Source organism: Nycticebus coucang, chromosome 5 (genome assembly GCF_027406575.1).
Source record: "Nycticebus coucang isolate mNycCou1 chromosome 5, mNycCou1.pri, whole genome shotgun sequence".
Taxonomy (NCBI): Eukaryota; Metazoa; Chordata; class Mammalia; order Primates; family Lorisidae; genus Nycticebus; species Nycticebus coucang.
This window is the reverse complement of record NC_069784.1, coordinates 106109238-106121964: the sequence shown is the minus strand read 5'-3', so window position 1 is coordinate 106121964 and position 12727 is coordinate 106109238. Positions and strand designations below refer to the sequence as shown.

At 35.6% G+C, this 12727-nt stretch overlaps 1 protein-coding gene across 2 annotated transcripts in view; it reads right to left on the bottom strand.

The window, feature by feature from the left end:
• The window catches only part of LAMA2 (laminin subunit alpha 2), a 656330-nt gene that overhangs the window by 240880 nt on the left and 402723 nt on the right, over window positions 1-12727 (bottom strand). For both annotated transcript variants that reach the window (XM_053591647.1, XM_053591648.1), the window contains exons 17-18: window positions 10277-10404; window positions 1455-1541 (exon numbers count right to left, since the gene is read on the bottom strand). In XM_053591647.1, the coding sequence (XP_053447622.1) occupies window positions 1455-1541; window positions 10277-10404 (215 nt within the window). The remainder of the gene's footprint in view (window positions 1-1454; window positions 1542-10276; window positions 10405-12727) is intronic.

Here is a 12727-nt window from a genome sequence, read left to right as displayed (position 1 = left end):
CCATCCTCTCCTGCATTAAAGAAGGTTGCGATCTGCTGAGGGCGAGGATGGTACAGTGGATCTATGTATATTCAGCGTCTAGCCCTGTATCTAGCACATTGTAGTGCTAAAGAGACGTTTGTTAAATACAAGGTAGCATTTGGAATTGTAGATGGCTCAGAAACTACTGAGCAGCAGAAATACATCAGAGACTATGTTCACTTAGATAAGCAGATTTAATGGCCTCTTATGACAGAGCAGCTATCATTTTCCAGCGGCTTAAAAAAAAAAGAAAAAAGAAAAGGTTGCCTGTAGGGAGCTGAGTAATAAGGCATTTGATGTGAATCTATAAATCTACCTTGGCCAGGATATATTCTCCTATAATGCTAAGTAATATGCATATGCCTTTCTTAAAAATAGATGCAGTTAAAGATTTTAAGTTTCTAGATTGCAAATAAATCCTCCTTGTTGGAGGTTTTTGATTTCATTACTAATTTATAGATGCTTGCATACTTGTTGCTGCTTGAACTGTCAGTGGCACTTGGTAACAGACTGCCAGTTGCTAGCCCACTTCTCTCTGGGTGCGAGGCTCCTGCTTCAGTACCTGTATGTACCCTGGTTGAAACAGCAGTGATGGACGCCAAAAGGACAGAATAGGATAGGCAGAAAGAGCTCTCTTTGGGGTGTGTCTTGTTGCCTATGAGGGAAAGCAGGCCACCTCCTCTGCTGTCCCCTTCTCCTGCCACCAGCGATGATAGCAAAGGGGATTATTTTCAGGGCTAAAACCAGCAGGTTGTGTTCGGCAATGCTTTCAGAGCGTGCAGTTTGCACCATTTTTATACTGAGACAGAACATAAAGAAGAATCATTTCTTCAAAAACATTTCAGGAGGAAGTATGATCACACAAATTATGTTAAATAATATCCGTGGTGCTATTGCACAGCAACCTAGTCAAATCCACAGGAATTACAATACTGGTTTAGGAGTAATTAGAAGAGGATATAAATCATGATAATAAATCAGATTTTGTTTTCTATTTTCAAATATATTTAAAGTAAATTATGGACCACTTGCTGAACTATGAACTATGCATTTAAGGCACATTTTAAGAACAACAAAAAAAGCTAATTATGAAAAATAAATGGTGCCTACATAGACAAGTAGATAAATCTTAAAGTGTATGACTTTCCACTTGAGCAATGGTTTCTAGAAAAATTGTGGGTTAATGCTTAACCTTTAAGATTAAAACATTCATCAGATAATCTCTGAGTGAATGAAGATTTATAGAGCAATTCCGAGAAAATAAATAAGCTACAAAAATAAAACGCATTTGTTTGACAAGTGTGGAGAGAAACTTTATTTCACCTCATGGAGTGTGGCAGTTTCTCCGGGGTAGTGCAAAGGATGATAATGCCTGTGGTTTTATAACTCCCAAGGTGGAAATCATTTTGCAAGACAGTGTACTGCGTGCTTACCTCTCACAGCGTGGTCCCGTGTGCCCGACGGGGCATTCATCACAGATCAATCCCAGACTCCGGTCTAAATGGCATGTCGGGCTAAAACTATGTTGATGTTGTTGGAGAACAACAGGGACAAGGGAAAAGCACATATACGAAGTCATTAGCAGCGCATTTTCATTCCTCTTTCTCCACTACTGCTGTGACAAAAGGGTTCAGGCTGGTCATTCTCATCTCACAGGCAGAGATGAGGGTCTGACCGATGGAGGGTGAAAAATGGCATTGCTGTTTCCGTGGACGTGAATATAGCCCAGTGGAGAGCAGTATCCTGTGACATGTTATTAACTGACTTTTGGCTGTTCTGGATCACGATTATCAGTAACAAGTGATCAACTGCTTTTTAGGCATTTTCTTAAGGCGTAGCAAAACACAGCTGCACTTTCTTTCTTTCTCTCTAGCCAAACCCCTCTACATTTGAAGCAGCCCCAGGAAATCTTGATATTTTCCAGATTTTGAAAAACACAGTACATGGTAGAGATAGTGGCAGTGGTGGCTGCAGGGGTGGCTACTTCTAGCCTCACTCCATGGTTGGAGGGGGGTGGAGCCTGTGGTGCAAGGTCACTCACAGGCATGCCACCATGCTGGTGGAATCCTCGGGAAAGCTTGCAGGAGAGATCAAGTGTGCATGTTCTGCTAAAATATATAATAAATCAAATCAAACCTAGACAACCTTGCCATTTCATGCCTTCTAGTATATTCCAAAGTTTGCTTCTCTTTCTACAAATATTTCTAATTTGAGTCACAAGTAAACTAGAAATTCGTAGGCTGGGAGTGGTGGCTCACACCTAGCACTCTGGGAGGCCGCGGTGGGTGGATTGCCTGAGCTCACGGGTTCAAGACCAGCCTGAACCAGAGAGAGATACCCCATCTCTAATAATAGCCCGGCATTGTGGCGGGTGTCTATAGTCCCAGATACTCAAGATGCTGAGGCAAGAGAATCACTTGAGTCCAAGAGTTTGAGATTGCTGTGAGCTATGATGCCATATTACTCTATTGAAGGTGACAAAGTGACACTCGGTCTCAAAAAAAAAAAAAAAATGAAAAGAAAAAAGAAATTTGTTGGGTCTGGTGGGAGGGGGAGTCTGGTCTGAAATACCTGAAATTCATAGTATTGTCCAGATAAAAGATTCCACATTAAGGGACTCTGGTAGCTGTCACAAACAGCAGAATCAAGACACACCTAGCCCAGGCTCCATGAGAAGACAACGTCCTGATAGAGGGCAGCCTGTGTCTGGCCACCTGGGACCCACCCAAGGGTGGCTCTCTGTGGGTGATTCTCTGGATAGGACTGTGATGTCACTGAAGAGAAGAGGCATACGATAAAATGGAAAGAAAGAGGATTCCCCTCCTCCTCACCCAGTGATTTGCTATTGTTTTCAGACACAAAAGAGCGGACTAGATTCTGACAAATCTCTAGAGCGCATGCATGTTTTCTTTGAAACTGTCACTCTATAACTATCTCATCATCTATGGAGAAAGTTACTCCAACTAGAAGCACTGGGTTTCCCATCCCCGTGGGACTACAGTGATTGAAGGAAAACCACACCAATTATTTTTAAAATCCTAAATCAGTTTGCCATAAGTCATGTCAAAGGCAGTTGACAAGGCTTCTGACACTTTAAAACTATTTATAAAATAGATTTCAAATTTTTAAATATACTCACATGTCAGTTAAAACCAACAGAACTAAAATAAGATGTGCTCACTGACATTAACCAAAACATTTTCAGGAAAAAAAAAGAATCGAGCAATAACAATATATTTGATTTGACTAGTTCTTTGCAGTTCAGAGTACTTTGACAAATAATTTTACAGCATTTTCACAAAATCCTATGAGTTTGTTGGGGAAGGCATAATTTTTCTCGTCCAATGTCATATTCTAATTTTCAGCAGAATTTATGGCGGGAACCAGGACTTCAGATTCTTAATCTCATTCTCCTTTCATCCTATAACCAACTGTCATTCAGACATACTAGTAAGAATTAAGTGAGTTTAAACTACTAGTAATATAAACACTTGACATGATGTATCCAAATAAAACTTTCCCAGAAAAGATAACTGTATTTCTGCTTTGATATTCTTTAAACAACATAAATTGAGGATTTACTTTCTTATTGCAATAACTGCAGTCACAGCTATGGGAGAACATGACTTGAACAACAAAAATAAAGTTAGACTAAGCAATACACATTCCCAACAAAAAGTACCTACAGAATTTGGATTGGCAAGTATAGCAACTTGACATCGATTTTGACCAAAACGTGAAGCTAATTGTTTCATGACACATACAGGGAACTGTAAGTAATCACCACTGACTTCAGGTGATTTCAAAATTATACCATTTAAGTCAGGTTGGTTAGTTCAATACTGGCAGAGAATATTTTGTTTCCTGGATTATCCAAGGCCACATGCAGATTATTTCAGGACTGTTTCACTTATCTGTGGTTTCTGATATTGTGAAAAGTGCACATGTACCTTTTGTTGTTGTTGTCATCAGCTTTCGTTAGTATTTGTGTGTTTCACGTGTGGCCCAAGGTGACTCTTACTCTTCCAATTTGCAACAGAGAAGAAGAAAGGTTGGACACCCCAGGAGAAAAACTAAGAACAACAGGCATTTCCCAAACGTAGGAGGGAGAGAAACAATCTACCCATGGAATAGGTCCTCTTAATGGCTGAACATATATTTTTATATATTTTTATTTATATAATTTAATAATGATCCATTTATAATTATGTATATATGTGTGTAACTCAGTATGTAAATACGTATGTGAACCTATGTGTGTGCATTTGTGTGTCTGAATGCACACACACAGATACAATTAACTTTGTTCCAAAGAGAGTTTAGTTCTACAAAATACGTATATTAAGATAACATCATATATAAGGTTAAAGAGAAAACATACTAAAAAATTAAATAAAATCAGGGGTGTATTCAGAGTTTAAAAAGCATATTACAAGGAATGTTCATTTGATAGTGGTGGATGAAAATAAGGCTAATTTTTTCAAACCTAATGCTAAAGGGAACTATCATGTGAATGACTCACACCATCCGGAAGCTAAGGAAAAATTAATTGGTTAATGGAAACTCAACGATTCTTGATTATTAGACAATAGGAAAATTTCTCCTGTGGGTCCTAAAATTCAGGTGGTGAGAACATTCAGCACAAGTAAAGGAGAGGAGAATGAAGGAAAAACTCATAATTTTGGCTTGGTCCACATGAATTTTTGACTTTTCCCCTAATTTTTTCTTCTTCAGTTCAATGATCTCTGTTTTACTTATTCTCAGGAGAATCATGGAGCAAATACTTATTTCTTCAATTATCTTTATATACTATGAAATCTGATTTAATCTCCACAATTGGATTTTGTAATTAAAATACTTAGATTTATTTTCTAAGTATTTCTTTGGATGCCATATTTCTCTAAAGCTATTTCCTATACTGCATAACAAGATAATATAATTGATCTGTAAAAGCCCTTCATACCGATAAAGTATGAAAACATAGCACTAAAACAACTTAGAGCTATGAACTGGCAATACTCTAAAAATTTTGCCAAATTTTGGACCAGCGTGGGGGCTTACTCCTGTAATCCTAGCAATCTGGGAGGCAAACATGGGTGGATTGCTTGAGCTCAGGAGTTCCAGACCAGCCTGAGCAAGAGCCAGACCCCATCTCTACTAAAAATGAAAACCTAGCCAGGCGTGATAGTGGCCATCTGCAGTCCCAGCTACTTGGGAGGCTGAGGCAAGAAGCTCACTAGAACCCAAGAGCTTGAGGTTGTTGTGAGCCAGGACACCACAGCATTCTACCCAGGGTGACAGAGTGAGACTCTGTCTCAAAATAAAAGGCCAAATTTTTAAACAAATTAAAACGTTAATTTCTTGAATGTTTAATGTATTTTCTTAATGGTCAAAAATAATTAAATCTGCCCTTTCTTATCCTGCTCTACTCTCTGACATTAAAATAACCATTAACATAACTGTAACTATATAAAAAGTTAACATAAACATTGCCAAATAAATAATTGTTCACTGGTTTTTTCAGTGAACATCCACAGTTAGTATAACGTCAAGTTCTACTGATTCATCATTATTATTATTGTTTGCTTCTCTTCAATTTTTATTGAAGAGAACTATTTGTATTTCTACATCCCCACTGTAAGAATCACAGAGGTGAGTCAGAATATATGGGTTCTAATATTGGTGATGTATGATCACTATTAAGGCATTTAATTTTTCTGGACTTTGCTTTTCTCCTGTAGTATATGCAACCAGGAAGACCCATCATAATCATCCATGAAGACATAAAATAATGTGTTGGAAAGGGCTCTAAAACATCTACGGCATTCTCAAATTTCTAAAGAATCAATTGAATGTTTCTTTAATTTACCTCTTATTTACCTCATGGAATATATCTCTCTAATACATACTAATTTTAACAACGATAATAGTCCAATATGACCTCTTGAGTGAGCCTAAAAGTTAACTCTAGAAGGGTTCTATTCTTTCAAACATTTTAGTTTTAGCATTCCTGATGGACTCAGAGCAGCAGTGTTCATAATATTAGTAGATAGAACTTATTGAAGGTCTATCCTCTGTCAAGCCTTGTGCCAAAAATATCTTCAATTTTATTATATAACTAATAAGTCTGTATAACTACTTCAATAATATTATCTATTCAAACACATCCTAGGTATTCAAAGGCAGACATTCATGTGTCCCCTTCATATTTTATTTAACGTATGAAGCTATGTAATACTAGAAATTAATGAGTATGAAACACTAGAAATATTTTTATTTCTATTTGTTTCTCTAGAGATAAATTTTACCACCTAGTAAACTATAGCTAGAATATATACATCACCAAGATGAGAAGGCCAAGGAAACAGTGGACACTGGAAATAGTTGATGAAGTTGATATGTATAATTTAAATATTATATGCTTGTCTGTATTCATACATCACAGTAACTATATCAATCTATCTCAATCTTCCCACACATTTGATTTATTTAGCAATATTATCTAAGAAATTTGGAGCCAAAATGCTTGTGATCTCTAAGATTTATGAGCAGGGATTAAATAGATAAATCACCAAGGTAAAGCTATCACTAAGCCTTACACTTGACGTGAAGGTTATAGCAACCTTTACACAGGTACCTTTCTTCTCTCTCTCTCTTTTTCTGAATAATCAGGGTAAATTCAAATCTCATCTTCAGGATTATATGCAAATATTACATTTATACCTCAGAGTTTCTAACTCAGATTATAACTGCAATTTAAAAAAAAAAAACTTTTAAAAAGAATAGTTTCTCTATCTCATTAAGTGTCTCCTTGTTTAGTAAGTTAGTTTTAATATTTCAGGATATTAGATTAAAACGGATTTTCCCCATTCCAGTTGTGCAGTTAAACTATGAAGGTTTTCAAAATTGTTTGAAATTTAAGAGACTTTACAACCCTCATCATGAAATTTCGAGGATTTATAAAATGAACGCATTATCATGGATCTCTACTTATAAAAATGCTACCTTTAAAGCTGGAAATTAAAATAGGTTACCGTGTTTCAATTCTAATACCAAGGATGAAAGTATTATTTAATAATTTAATAACAATTTACCATAAGTGAAATCACCTTGAAAATGGAAGAATTTTTAAATAGTCGAAGTTACTGATATTATTATCATTATGTTGTCTTTATTTAAAAAAAATCAGGATCAGGGCAGCGCCTGTGGCTGAAAGGAGTAGGGAGCCAGCCCCATATGCCAGAGGTGGTGGGTTCAAGCCCAGCCCCAGACAAAAACTGCAAAAAAAAAAAATCAGGATCAATGTAATTATATGAAATTGAAATATACTGGTCCATATTTTAGGAAATATTAAGACTGAACACTGGCCCTTTATTCCTTTGGCCCTGATGGATGGTGTTTTGATGCTTGCTGACTTCCTCTCTCTCTCAGGAACAACACAGAAGCCCTTGTAAAGTAGAAAGAAGTACAGCAAATACGGGGACAGGATGGGTCATAAATGCCTGTAATTACCTGAGCAAAATTCCCTAGTGACTCCTGTGCATTTATAATAATGGAATATACATAAGGGCTAATACCCAATCAATTGTATAATTTAAAAAATGTTTTCAGGTAGGATCCATAGATACACGTGGCCAGCTCTGTGGATGGATAACTATGCTAATTCCCATGACATTTTGACCCAGAAGGAGATGCAATGTGGATGGCCAGATGCAATCCGTCTGCTTTTAATACTACTACAAGGTAGTATTAAACAATTATTAATTACTATTCACACTCTCTTGTATGTGCAGATGGGTTAGAGCAGCGGTTCTCAACCTGTGGGACGCGACCCCTTTGTAACAATGAAAATACATCCTGCACATCAGATATTTATATTACGATTCGTAACAGTAGCAAAATTACAGTTATGAAATAGCAATGAAAATAATTTTATGGTTGGGGGTCACTACAACATAAGGAACTGTATTAAAGTAGGAGACATTAGCAAGGTTGAGAACCACTGGTTTAGAGAATGCCACGGTGAGTGAATAGGTCTTCCCTACCGTGGTCTAACGCTTCACAGCAACACAAGAAAGCAAATTTTGTGCCATGTTATGAGCATAGGGCTGAGTAGCTGTTAATTATGAAGGAATTTATGTCATTCATTTTCCTATATTCATTATTTTTTGGTAGGTTTGCCTCTGGTAATCCTCTGTTTCTCTGACACCCTTGGTTGTCAAAGAATTTTCAGCTTTATGCCCAGGCAAGCTCATGCTTTAAACTCTGGAAATATTCTGATTGCCGATACACATTAAACCAATTTCTTTCTTTTTCAAGCCCTTGCTAGGGAACTTGACTTACCCGGTTGATCAATTGATTGCTTTTAGTGCTGTCACTTACAAACCAATGTGTATTTTTAAAAAGAAGTCCTCAATGGAGAATGTCGGGAACTGGAAAGCACACATGCTCTAAAGTGAAAATTCAACCCTGATACTTTAATGCTGTATGCCTCCAAGTATGTTCTGTAGTAACAGGCCTTAAATTGAGCTCACCATGTCAAATTACTGTCTTAAGCCTTTCCACATTTCCTTTTTGTAATTCCCAGAACAACCCGATGAGGGGGTCCTATAATCACAACTAATAATGAGAGAACCAAGGCACAGGGAGTTTATGGAAGTTACATGGCCAGAAGGTATAGAACCCAGAATTGAAACCAAGGAATTCCGGCTCCAGAATTGGCCCCAAGATACTCTTTCCCTACTTAAGAGTCTTTATTCCTTCATCTATAAAATAGGTATAATCATATCTACCTTATTGGGTTATATTCAAAGGTAAAATAACACCAACTATGGTCTTTGGCCATATGCTGAGAATATAGTGGTCTTCTTTCATTAAATATGAGTTATTTCTCTTCTTTTGCAAACAATGAGCAATGGGAAAAATTCTGAGAGGAGAGGGTTACTGGGAAGACAGGGATCTCATGTGACTGGAACAGTAGGAAGCACAGCTCTAAGGAGGACTTTTAAATTTAAGGTCAGAATTATTCTCAAAGTCTTCAGTTTGTAGTTATCATTGAACTACCAAAAGACCATTTTAATTAGGAATATCTATAGAAAGAGCTTGGAGCATGACCTGCTTGATTACACCCTCACTTTAAAAGACCATAGCTGACAGATTTCACTTAAAATTACTTGCAAATTTTTGCTCTGCAAGCCTTACTACAGTGCTTAGACATAGCTGGAAAGTGAATAATATAATATAAACTTTACTGAACACCGAAGTTACCTTTCAGCAGGTTCTCAAAAAAAAAAATAAATAAATAAATAAGAAAGAAAGAAAGATAAAAGAAAAAGGAAAAAAATTCCTTAATTTAGAATAATAGGTTTTATAATTGTTTACTAGGAAAAATTGTTGATTTGTGTTCAACACAGTATGCCCCATTTCAACAAAATAAAACAAAAAATATTTCGGTTAGCTGTTTACTTGGAGAAAACTGCCCTGAAGGAGAAGCTGGAATCGGGCATTCCCCTAAAAGGTAAGAGCATTTTTGTTTTTGTTTTAAATCTACTTTAAGAGGTTGTTGTTCTAGGTAAACGACTATCAATAGAAAGAAAAAGAAAAGAAAAAAAACTGGATGACTAACCAAAGTACAGAGTTTGCATTAAATTTTGTCAAGATCTAAGTAGTTTATGTAAAACAATATGGTAATAATCACCCACAGTTCAATACTCATATAATTTATAAAATAACATGTATCATTTATTAAAGCAATTTTAATAAGATGTACGTAATATAAACACATAAATACAATAAATTCTGTGATATCTAAAGGATAGCATAGGGTTTTAAAAGTCAATCACTTCATTTTACCTTTGGAGAGGTTTTTGACTTGCCCAAGATTCACAAATAAATAGTGTGAGACTAGGAGCCACATGAGTTGCATTTATATCAGTGCTTCTTACATTAAAGTATGAAGATACGTGTGTGTCTGTGTGTACAGACATGCAAATGTATGTGTTCATATAAAATAGTCTCTTCTTTGGAATTGGTTTAGAAATTCTATTCTACTCTCAGATGTTCAATCAACAAACTAGAACCAAAATAGTAAAAAATTCTTAGAAATAGTCAGAACCCATAATACCTTTTTGAAAAAAAATAATGCAAATGCTTATTATTTATTTATGCATGGTAAGAGAAAGGGTACATTTGCTATCACAAGCACTCTTATGGAACTGAACGGCACCTTCATCTGTCTGGTAGGTTTGTTACTCACTTATTAGATGGGATATTGAGTGGACAGGCACAAGGCTGACAGTCTTCAGATGTTCCTTTAGTTGGATCACCATAGAAACCAGGAAGACATTGATTGCAATATGGGCCACCTGTGTGATCCTTACAGTTCTGAGGAAGAAATGCACATCAGACTTTGTTATTTTGGTTTTAAGCATCAACATGTTGCCAAAAATAGGTTTATAAAGTCATTAGTCTGTTCCCTGCCAGGAAGAATAATGTTCCCACACTAAATGGTCAAATTTACAGCAGGAAAATAGCAGTGAAAGTTAGTTTACTATCTAGCTTACATACTACATGATTGTTTTAGCACCTGCATATGTATAAAAAGATGACTGATATTCATTATAATTACGCAACCATATTCCTTTCTTCCTTATGTTTTTAAGGAAATATATGTGATCATGTGTGTGTGTGTTGTCAGAGAGCCCTAACAACATGTTTAATGGAACTTATAGCTGATTCTAGGTAAAAATCAATTGTTCAGCTTGAAATTGCTGGTTTAATGAGAACCATGGCTAATCACACAAATCCCTGGGGACTGTGCTCTCTTAGCTGACATTAATTTTGACCTTACTAGATTCTGATGGATTGGACAGTGCACTACACTATTATATCTGTGAAGAGCTTTGCTTGACTCATCATTAAACATTGAGAAAATTGAAAAAAAATTGAACGTATAGTAATATATAACAGAACCACAAGGCACATAACAATTTCCCCCAGGTATTCTTAAAAGAAAGCTGAAACTTAATTTTTCTGCCAATTAGTATTTTGAAACCCGTGTCTTCTTAAAAAACAAACAAAAAAAATCAAAATAAAATAATTCATGTCTTTATTTCTTCAGATGAATTCAAGGACATTCCTCAACCCAGTCTGTGTTTGTAAAACTCATCAGATGTGAACAATTCAGACCATCAGGCAGTGGGATCACCTGTAAGCTTCACATAACACAATTTGATAAATTTTTAGGATTTTTTTCTATCATATAGACATAACTTCAGGCTTCGATGGTATAATAAAGTGTATCCAATTCTTCTTAAAAATCATACAGTGTGGATAATATATAACTTTAATTTTTCCCTATGTTGAAAGGAGTTCATCAGAAATCAGGGGTGTACAATACAACCTTGATTTTTATGATCCATAACCAAATTTGTGAAGGAAATTGTTAAATTATACATAGGGTAAAAATGTATTAACCTGGATGACCAGTGGAATTGTCAGACTAAGTTAATGAAAATTCTGAATTATTGTTTATTTCAATATATTTCAAAATAAGTTCAATTTCAATTATATTTAGTGAATGGAATTAACAAAACAAAACCCATAAACATACATTTTTGAACATAGCTTATTGAAGTTTGTTGAGAGGGGGACAGATTTCTTAATTGAGTGGTAGATATCTAAATTATAATGATTTAACTCTTTACACCTCCATTTTTATCCTATAAAATAAGGTGATAAGGGCAATGATTTATAAACTTTTAAAGGCCTAAAATCTATTCCAGTTTCATCAACTACAAGCAAATACGCATTTCTATAGTAACTGATGAAAACGGACTTTTAATTTTTTTTAATTCTTCTCAAGTTTATTTAGCAAACTTTTCAAAGATACCAACAAAGGTTAACTTTACTGTGAACAATTGTCTAAATAACACGGCATATTGGGAGGTAACATGTAAAACAGGTGTCCTCAAACTGCGGCCTGCGGGCCACATGAAGCGGTGTGAATTGTATTTGTTCCCGTTTTGTTTTTTACTTCAAAATAAGATATGTGCAGTGTGCGTAGGAATTTGTTCATAGTTTTTGTTTTGTTTTTTTAACTATAGTCCGGCCCTCCAACAGCCTGAGGGACAGTGAATTGGCCCCTATATAAAAAGTTTGAGGACGCCTGATGTAAAACATAGCTTAAGTTGAAGAATGCTTTTCCCCTTTGATTTGATCTTACTACTTCCTTTCCAAGTTTAGATAAACTTAGCTATTACTGGAGAATTGTTCGTTGAAAATTCTTCACTTGTCATTCTGACACAATTAAGATTGTGTCTTCAAAGACTTTGAGTTTTAAAAACATAAGATCATAAAATCGATTGTCTTAAATAAGATGAAACACTGTTTCTAAAACTTAACTGAAAATCCTGCATAACTCAGAGACCCTATTTTTCTTCCACTACTGATTTGAAAGAAAAATAACACGTAGAGGTCTCTGACATTTCCTAATATCATGTTTCATTAATTAGAAATAAAAACAATCTTAAAACTCAAGTATTTTTGCAATCGAAACTATAAAACACCATTGGACAACCAATATTATTATATCAAAACTGAAACAGACGCAAGTTTCACTCTGATGGATTAGTAATTTTTACAGGTGCCTTGTTACAAGCGCTTTCCAAATGTATGTTCACATCACATCACATAAGAATGCTGGCAC